This window comes from Balaenoptera ricei, chromosome 4, assembly GCF_028023285.1.
Source record: "Balaenoptera ricei isolate mBalRic1 chromosome 4, mBalRic1.hap2, whole genome shotgun sequence".
Taxonomy (NCBI): domain Eukaryota; kingdom Metazoa; phylum Chordata; class Mammalia; order Artiodactyla; family Balaenopteridae; genus Balaenoptera; species Balaenoptera ricei.
In genome coordinates, this window is record NC_082642.1 from 77,259,481 (window position 1) to 77,269,691 (window position 10,211).

At 41.6% G+C, this 10,211-nt stretch overlaps 1 protein-coding gene and 1 non-coding gene across 5 annotated transcripts in view; both read right to left on the reverse strand.

The window, feature by feature from the left end:
- Window positions 1–9,579, reverse strand: part of MCCC1 (methylcrotonyl-CoA carboxylase subunit 1) — a 62,763-nt gene extending 53,184 nt beyond the window's left edge. Inside the window, exons 1-4 of one of the 4 annotated variants that reach the window (XM_059920595.1) lie at window positions 9,357–9,579; window positions 6,944–6,990; window positions 3,966–4,102; window positions 794–889 (exon numbers count right to left, since the gene is read on the reverse strand). In XM_059920595.1, the coding sequence (XP_059776578.1) occupies window positions 794–889; window positions 3,966–4,102; window positions 6,944–6,990; window positions 9,357–9,445 (369 nt within the window). In that variant the 5' untranslated portion in view covers window positions 9,446–9,579. Of the gene's footprint in view, window positions 1–793; window positions 890–3,965; window positions 4,103–6,943; window positions 6,991–9,356 lie in introns of those variants that run through there. The other 3 variants (XM_059920596.1, XM_059920597.1, XM_059920598.1) reach the window with 3 other exon arrangements.
- TRNAR-UCU (transfer RNA arginine (anticodon UCU)) lies at window positions 684–756 on the reverse strand. Its single transcript has one exon. It is a non-coding gene; the product is annotated as a tRNA-Arg (tRNA).
- Window positions 9,580–10,211: the final 632 nt, after the last annotated feature.

The window sequence follows — 10,211 nt, forward strand, 5'->3', positions numbered from 1 at the left end:
AAACAACTGCTAGCAGTTATCTGTCTAGCACAACTCATTGGATGGGTAAGGGATTTAGAAGTAGGGAAACCAGCTGAGAATCAGAAATCCAGATAAGAGATCATAAGGTCTGGCTGTGTGATTAAAAAGAACAACTTCTGGAGACATTTCAAAGAAAGATTCAACACAAGTTGGTTCCTATTTTATTTTGAAGGATGACAGATATAATAACAGCAAAATTTTGAGTCTAGGATATTGGAAAAACAGGGAGCGGGGCCTTAGAATAAGACTGGGAAGTCAAGAGGGAAAAGGATTTCTTTCTTGATTCTATTTTTCCTTGTAATTTAGAGCACCATCTATTTCTCCCAAAGAATCCGATGTTCCTAGGATCTGGCTTTGAAGGTAGAAGAGCTGAATTCCCTCTTCATTTAAATTTGTAATTAAACCCTCCCTCCACCTGTTTCCCCAAAGATCTAAAGTGCACAGGACTCAGTAAGACGGTAGAGTGGCTGAGCAGTGAGAAGCGACACGCCTACTTTACAATAACAATCCCATAATCAAATGTAAAAATCTTGGGAACAGCTAAAAATAGAGAACAAGTTCTGTAAATAGTAAGCAATTTTGTGTAACCTGTACAAAACTTATTCCTTTTGCAATGCAAATTTCTTTTTTTTGGCCACACCACGTGGCATGTGGGATCCTAGCTCCCCAACCAGGGATCGAACCTGCGCCCCCTGCATTAGAAGCGCAGAATCCTAACCACTGGACCACCAGGGAAGTCCCTGCAACGCAGATTTCTTCATGACTCTTGTACCTGTGCAGCGGAGATCTTGGCCACTTGAATGATTTTCTCCATAGAAAGGTAGCTCTGCTGTGAGGGAGCGGGGCCGATGGAATGTGCTTCATCTGCCTGTTGAAGGAATATTACGTGCTTAAAAGACCACACAGCTGGTACACACTAGTACACTATACAGAACTGCTGCTGGGTCATCTTATTATTATAAATAAAAATGCTGGCTCCTAAGAACAATGAAAGAATTGAGAAACAGAAGTAGCAGCTCATGTCTATATTATAAAAATAAGCCAGTTTGGAATCTTTCACAGGAGGAGGGTACCAAAACTTGACTTTTATGTATAAAACACACACTTAGAGTGAAATTAAAGTGCCTTGGGTTAGAAGGCAAGAGGCATTAGTCACAGTATTATTATTAGCAACAATAGTAACCTTAAATGTAGTTAATGCCAAAAATGTACAATTTGACAACAGAGACAAAATATACAACAGATGTATACAGTAAGAAATAAAATTACAAAGTTTCCTTAAGTTTATATAATTATTAGAGTATGATAATACCCCTTCTATACATTTATGAACTATTTTTATATTGTCCCTTAAAACTTTCATATAATCATAGCACCCCTTGAAGCAGACCAGATACACAACATCATTCATTCATTCAAAGACTTACTGAATGCCCACTATGTGCCATGCTTTGAGGTGAAGCTGCCTATACATCAGAAAATAGGACAAAAAAAAAGAAAATAGGACAAGTGTCTCTGTCTAGACGAAGAGACAAACATCAAACATACATCCACACACTTAATGACAGCTGTGATAAAGGCCAAGAAGGAAACACAGAGGACACAATGCAGGTAAGAGGAAGAGGATCAGGTTTAGTCTGGTCAGGGAAAGGCTGGGAGGGAAGGTCAAGGGGCTCCTTGACCTGGGACCTGGACAGGCAAACAGGCGGAGGCGGTGGAGTTTGGAACAGGAATGCAGATGGGGGCAAGCCTCACTGGCAGAGAAAACAACACATACGAAGGTCCTGGGGTGGGAAGAAATCTGGCCCATTTGAGGGACTGAAGGAGGCTGTGTGGCTGGAGCAATGAGTATCAGGGGTTAGGGACCAGACATGTGGCTGGAAGACAGGGGGATGCAGATTTCAGAGGGCCTTGTGGGAGGTTAAAGCTTTGGATTGTCTCCCAAGGGGACACATGATGAGACTTTTTAAAGTGTGTGTTTTTAATTTAAACTTTTAATTCCACAATACACAAATCCATTCTCATTCTAAAGACTGTGAACAATAATACAGAAGCAAAGGAGTCCTTTGGCATTGCCCCTCTCCCTCATTCTAAACCCCTTCCAGATATAACCTCTATGATCAATTTGGGACATACCTTTCCATATCCACATTCCTATTTATTTGAATATATTTATATAAACATACAACAGTTTTAGTTTTTGTTTTTACACCAATAGGATCAAACTCTAGAGTCATCTTCTGCAATTGTTTTTTTCACTAACAGTATGTCTTGAGAGCTCTTTCCTTGCTAGTACACACGTCTACCTCATTTTTTTATAACAATTGCATAACGTTCCACAGTATGAAGGTACCATAGTTCATTTAATCAGGTACCTCTAAATGGACATTTAAGCTGTAATGGCAAATGGATGCCGGCAGCATCTTGTGCATGCCTCTAGGTGCACATATGTGTGAGCATGTCTCTGGACACAGATCTAGAGGAGTGTTTGCAGGGCTGGGTGAAAGATATGACATTTTAATTGCTCTTGGTTAATCATCCCTTGAAATGGTGTCACTAATATACATTTCCATCAATAACCTAATTTCTAACCACATTAACCAACACTGAATACTATCCATCTTTTAAATTATTGACAATCTGGAGGATGATAAAAAGGTTTAAAGCATTTAAAGCATAGGAGTAACATGAAAAAATCTGATTTTTAAGCTATCAGTCTGGCTGAAGTGTAGAAAATATTGTGGGAGGAGGTCAAGGGTAAAGTAGGGAGACCACATACAAGGCTACAGCACTTGACCAGGCAAAGATGATAGCGGCTTTGACTTAAGGTGCAGGTGGTAGAGGGCAGAAAGAAGTGGAAAGAAATGTTTGAGAAGCAGAACTAACAGCAATTGGAGATTGTCTAGATGGGGAAGGGGGAAGGATGTAGAGAGGGGAGGAAGATGGGAGATATTCAAAGACTCCCAGATCTCTGGCATTATTATTTTTATGAGCGATGGTGTTGCCACCTACTGGGTTAGGGAAGTCTGCAAGAAAAGCATGCTCAGTACAGATGAAAGGTGATGAGTTCAATTTCAGACATATTGATTTGGTGCCCATCCAGGTGGAGGTGTTGAGTGGGAGGCTGGATAGACATGTATCATGTTCAAAAGAAAGTCTGGGCTAGAAATAGACATTTGGAAGTTTTTAGCAAAGCCACAGCAGTTGATGATATGATCTAGAGTGACAGTATACAGTGAGAAAAGAAGAAAATGGAAGATTCTTAACAGGGGAGAGGAAAAGGACTCCACAACACAGGAAGACAACTAGCCTTGGATAGGAAGAGGACAGATGCAGATGCAGCGAGCAGATTCTGTGGCAGGAAGCTCAGTTCTATGTCCTCTGTGACTCAAGATCGTCTGCTGAGAATAGGTGGTAGAGGGAGAGTCAGAGGTTGGAATGGAGCAAAACTGGTTTGAGATAGTCCCTGCACAGAATTCAAGGGAAAAGTGGCAGTGTGGAAAGCCCAGGTGAAGCTCGTCATAATTTTACAGTTAAGTCAAGGCTCAGAAACATTAAATGACTTGTCTAAGATCCCTTGGCCAGTAACTGGTAGTTGCTAAGACTGACCTCGATCCTTCTCCTGGTACGTCAGGGATCTGGATGTGCGCCACTGACAGTGTGATCTGTGGGCCAGCCACATTCTCTGAACCGTTTTAACCAATCCTTGATGAGACGGGACCTTGCCTAGAAGTCAACTACACCACTAGGCGCACAGTGTAGCTCCACTGGTGTTACATTTGGAAAAGGTTCCCAAGATAAATTTTTAGTGAGCAGTTTGAGCTTACCTACTTAGACACTGTTAATACTAGCAAATATAAGCTGTCAACAAAGAAGTAAAATACTGACACAATAAACAAATACGATCACTTACAAAATTTGACTTCCAGTTTTTAACAACGTACCATGTCAACATGCATGGAATTCCTGTCGGCCTCACTATAAACAGCCACAGACTGTACGCCCATTTTTTTGGCTGTTCGTATCACCCTGCAGGCAATTTCTCCTCTGTTTGCAATGAGGACCTTGGTAATGTTTCGTCCTGTTTAAAATACCATGAAAACCATACACAAACGTTACTGGGGAATTAAGGAATGAGAATGCAAAATATAGTTGTCCCTCAGTATCCATGGGGGACTGGTTCCAGGACCCCTGCAGACACCAAAACCCGCAGATGCATAAATACTAATACTATATAAAACAGTGTACTATTTGCATATAACCTACCCACACCCTCCGGTTTACTTCAAATCATCTCTAGATTACTTATAATACCTAATATAATATAAATGCTACAGGGACTTCCCTGATGGCACAGTGGTTAAGAATCTCCCAGCCAATGCAGGGGACATGGGTTCGAGCCCTGGTCCGGGAAGATCCCACATGCCGCAGAGCAACTAAGTCCATGCACCAAAACTACTGAGCCTGTGCTCTAGAGCCCGTGAGCCACAACTACTCAGCCCATGTGCCACAACTACTGAAGCCTGTATGCCTAGAGCTCATGCTCTGCAACACAGAGAAGCCACTGCAATGAGAAGCCCGTGCACCGCAAGGAAGAGTAGCCCCTGCTCGCCGCAACTGGAGAAAGCCCACACACAGCAACGAAGACCCAACGCAGCCAAAAATAAATAAATAAAGTAATTAATTTTTTAAAAAATGCTACATAAATAGTTGTAAGTACAATGTAAATGCTATATAAATAGTTGCCAGTGCACAGCAAATTCAAGATTTGCTTTGGAAACTTCCTGGAATTTTCAAATATTTTTGATCCTTGGCTGGTTGAACCTGCAGATGCGGCACCTATGGATACTAGAGGGCCAAATGTAAATATTCTATGATATTAACTAGGTTATAAACATTTGTTTTGGTAAAATCAGCATAACAAAGTCTCAAATAACCATTTTAGCTAATATCAGTGCATTTCTTTTCAATGTCCAATATTTGTAGATGTTGCTACTTGTGTAGGATAAAGTTAGACCTTGGCAGAGATAGGGTCACTTTAATTTATAGTGTCTCTATTGTCTTTATTGTAGACTGTCTCTCTGGGTAAACAAAGTTATCTTCTTTGCCTTTCATTTTTTTTGTTTGACTGTTTGTTTGTTTGTTTTGGCTGCACCGGGTTTAGCTGCGGGACTCAGGATCTTCGTTGTGGCATGCGGGATCCTTTGCTGCGGTGTGCGAGATCCTTAGGTGCAGCATGCGCTCTCTTAGCTGTGGCATGCATGCAGGATCTAGCTCCCGGACCAGGGATCAAACCCGGGCCCCCTGCATTGGGAGTGTGGAGTCTTAACCACTGGACCACCAGGGAAGTACCCCCTCATTGTGGGTTGTTTTTTTTTTAACGTCTTTATTGGAGTATAATTGCTTTACAGTGGTGTGTTAGTTTCTGCTGCCTTTCCATTTTGACCTTGATTAGAATCAATGTCAGTGTGATCAGATCAGGGAGAGCTGTTAATAAGCCTTTAGAAGTCATGAAATTCAAGATACTCTTATTAACATAAATTCTTACTCAGCTTCTTCCATTTAAAATAAAATTAAAAGATGCTTTGTTATGTCAAAGATCAAATTACAATAGCTAAAAAAAAAAAAAAGCACAGTTAATAATAACTAAACTTTAATACCGATTTTCTATGCCCCAGGTCCTCTGCTGAAGACTCAACTTGGACTTAAATCCTCACAGTCATCCTGTGAAGCAGACGCTATTATTATTATCTCAATTTTGAAAATGAAGATATTAAGATTGAAAGAGATACTGCTTTCCTGAAATCATAGAGCTAAAAAAAATGGTAGCTCCAGGATTTGAACCCAGGTTAACTTCACTCCAGAATGTGAGCTCTTCATCACTCTGCTCCACTGCCTCTATCCCTCTGTACACAGGGGTGTGTGGTTCTTGCAATATAAATGAATACTGCACCAGTTCACTGGCTTCAGTGTCATATGACATGTTATTGTATTAATAAATAAAATACACTTCCATCATCACACATGAAATAAATGTTTTTGACAGTTTATAATATTTATTTTTCTCAAAAAATAAAGTTTTATATAATTTAAAAGTATGTTTTTCGGGACTTCCCTCGTGGTCCAGTGGTTAAGAATCAGTCTTACAATGCAAGGGATGCCAGTTCGATCCCTAGTCGGGGAACTAAGATCCCACATGCCACGGGGCAACTAAGCCCGCGCGCCACAACTGCTGAGCCTGTGTGCTCTGCAGCCCGCGTGACACAACTGGAGAGAAGCCTGTGCACAACAACAAGGAGCCCACGCGCCACAGTGAAGGATCCTGCGTGCCGCAACTAAGACCCGACGCAGCCAAAAAATATTTTTTTAAAAAAGAAAAAAAGCTCAGCATCATTATAAAAAACAAACAAACAAAAAACTGTGTTTTTCAACAGGGATCTATAGAGCCCAAGCTGTCACAAGGGGTGCTAGGGTGAAGCATGCATGTATACGTTGGAGGAGGGGGCTACACTCAGTCAACCGGAAGTTACACTTTTAAATGTTTACAGTTGGGAACTCCACGTAACATTTTATTTGAAAAAAAAAAAAATTCCAGCTACTTGAAAGAACTGTTTTCAAGCACTGATTTAGACCATCATATTTATGCTTTTTCAATTCAATACACTAAAGAGGGGCAAACAAATAACAATATAAACATAAAATGTCCTGAACTATTTACCTGTATATTTTAGACTCAAAAGCAAGAGAGATTTAACATAAGAGGTGAAAACCATTGACTCAATACTAAGACAGTAATCATGAATATCCAAAACGCCAGAAGTATATAAAAACTAATTCTATTATGCACACATTAAATCATTAAACATTTCCCTTTCTTACTTCATAACCTGAAACAAGGCCAAATAGAAGAGGGTGTCAGTACCTGTGGTAGTTGCATACTTCATGGCTCTTTGCTTCCAAGTCCATCCCCTATAAAATGAATCCAAATGGAATTATGATTAAACAGGATATGTAAGATCTGTCATTGTTCTCTCAAAAGAATCTCAATTTTTAAAAACTTGCAACCAAGTCTAGATATGACTTTAGTTACATTTAAACCTTAAGCCTACAGAGTGATTCAATAAGATTTACTTTGTGGGAAGAAAACGAATCTAGAAATCCAAAGTTGCAGTTCTGGCTGTTCTCCCCGGTACTAAGTGCCCTTGACCAGAACACCTAACTGGCTCATTCCTGAGGCTGGCAAATGACCACGGAGTCAGAGACAATTAGAAAGCCAAGGTACTTCAAGATCATCCAGTTCAGCTTGTTTTCAAACTTTTTTCACCAGAACCCAAAGTAAAAACTATGTTTGACTTCACAAGCCAGTACACACACAGAAGTTTCATGAAAGAAAATTTCCCCTATGTTTCGATAGTTCCTGTTCTATTCCATTTTATTAAATAAAATGTCCTGGGAAGACCCACAGGTTAGGCACTTGAGTTCCACAAGATGGTTTTCTCAGGAGGCTACTGCTTTCCCACATCTTTCCAATCAACTGACCTCGCTTTCTTGATCTTCAATGGGGAGGTGGGGATCACAGCATCCTCCCATCACAATCTTCAGATAGGCTTACCAATAAGATTCAAGGCCTGTCCCGGGCAATGTGTCTATAAAATGGCTGCTTCTTGGTAAATCCAGCTTAAGACTCTTATTTGGTTTTAAGGACATTGCTGAACTAAAGTTTTCTTCTGCCATTTTCCAGTGAAAACCAAGAGACAACCACCTCCCACATACACACCACTTAACTATAATCTTCTATCCCAGTGATGTTCTGATTGGTCTATTCCATTTTTCACCATTATCTACACTACAATTTAAAATGGCTTAAAAAACGTTAAGAAGTTGCTTCCATGCGATTATTCCACCGATTCAAGAAATTCTATACCAGTTTCTCCTCGTTTTTAAAATTCCACCACTAGACTAGATTTCTTTGCTGAGTTACTACAAAATCATGACATAAAAAGACATGTAAACACCCTATATACCGATAAGATTTTAATTCTACATGCCATTAACAACTCTAACATTTTCCAGGGTGACAACCACTTGAGAATGGTTCTATACATAATAGCTAAGATTTGAGAGGGAGAGGGAAGTGAGAGAAAATGGGTCTGTAATATCCTGAAGAGCCCTGGAAACCTAAGAAAAGAAAAATCAGGAGAAAAAGAAGAGCACTAACATTGCTTTCATCAACTGTCATGTTTTGCTCTGCTACAATTAAGTAACTGAAAATCTACATCCATACAATAACTTTTGGATAATAAAAGCAATAAAAAAAACTTAAGACAAATCATTGAGTCTGCAAAGGCTACATCTATGGATTGATTCATATGCATCAGATTGTTTAAGCCTCTTTACATTAACATTAATTCATTTAATTCACACAGTCTAAGGCACTAGTATTATCTCTTCTAGCGATAGTATCATCACCTCCTCCTAGGTAAAGAAATTGAAGCACTGAGGATAATAAGTAACTTTCTCAAGGTTACTCACACACCCAGAGTAGCAAAGCTGAGACCCCTGCCTTCTGAGTGCAGAGTCTGTGCCCTTCAGCACTAAGCTATATACTATGTTTCCAGAATGATGGAGGAGGAGGGAAGAGAAGGCAAAGGAAGCTAAAGAAGCTTGCTACCTGGAAACCTGAAGGTGTCTTCACTGCCAGTAATCGTCTCGGAAGCTTAAAATCTGAAACTGATCTGGAGTCAGGTTAGTTAGAGTGAGTCATCTGATAGCTTTGTTCAAATGTGTGTACAAAGCTGTTGACAAAACCTCTCAGGTCTCCGGAGACAAATTTGCTTTTGTTAACTTGATTCATTTCAGCAAAGGGAAAGAACTCCAAGAGTCTTTAGCATCCTGGCGCCATTTCTTACCACCAGTGTAAACTAGGGCAAGTCTTTGACCCCTTCGGACTTCGCCAGAAGCGGGATCATAACAACGCTCCACAAGGAGGGAATGCAGTGAAAACACAGTGTTAATGGCTAGGAGCTGTACAAGCGTTATTCTTGCCCCTATGGCGAGGGGAGCATGGAGACGGCAGGCCCAGCTCCACCCCTCCCCCACTCCACAAAAATGGGCAGAATGCTGAAGGCTGGATGTGTGGAAGGGAGAAGAAAGTGTGTGTCTCCCTCCCGATGCCGAGACTGAAAGCAGAACCTCCCCCGGACCGGGCTGGAGTTTTTCTTCCGTCCTCCCCTCCTCCCCCTCTACCGTCGGTCCCTCCGCGCCTCTCACACGCCGCACGAATCCATTCACCCCCGGCCCCGACACTGATCCACCGCCCCTCCACCCGCCGTTACCTCGGCGGCAGCAGCGAACTCGGGACTCGCTGCCATCGGTTCCTCTCCGCCGCCACCAGCAGGACCGACAACGCAGAGGCCGCCGCCATGTCCGGGCAGCCCCGTCACTCTCCGACGCTTAGACACAGCAGCTGTGTCCCACTCACTGCAAAACCTTGCCTCCGCTCTGCTAGCCTGTTGTCCTCCGCCGGCCACCGTCCAGGTCAGAGCCAAGCAATAGGCGAACCGAAGGGCGGTGGGGGCGTCTCCACCAAAACAATCAAAGAACAGAGCAGGGCTTGGGTGGCGGCGATTGGCCAGTCGGTACGCGTGCCGCGGGGGCGCGGTCGCCGCTCCCTCCGCCCCTTGCGCCAACCGGAGGAGGGGTCGGTTATGTCCTCAGCCTTCCTTGGACTCGGATCGCTGTTTCTTCCCTTGGCCCTCGGCGTTCCTTCGTTCTGGAACACTGCTCCTGACCATTATTATTAAAGCCGCAAGGAAGTGGGCGAGGCAGAGTCATGGGGAAAAAGTCAAATGGGGTGGAGAGCAAGATAAAATTCTCTAGTGATCTCAAGAATGGATAAAATAAATAACTAAAATTAAACTTAAAATTTAAAACCACCCTGAGCTTTTAAAAAAGTGTTTTAACGGACTGTTGAGGAAAAGAGGAAGTCAAAACCGAATTGCAAAATATCTAGAAAACAAAAGTACTGAAAACACTACATATATATGCTTATTTGATTTAACTAAAGCCGGGCTTATAGGAGAATTATAGTGAACGTAAATTAATCATCCAATTTAAGGGTTAGAAAAAAATACATAAATAAAGCATAATAAAGAAAGCAGTAAAGATTAAAAAAAAAATAAATGAATTAA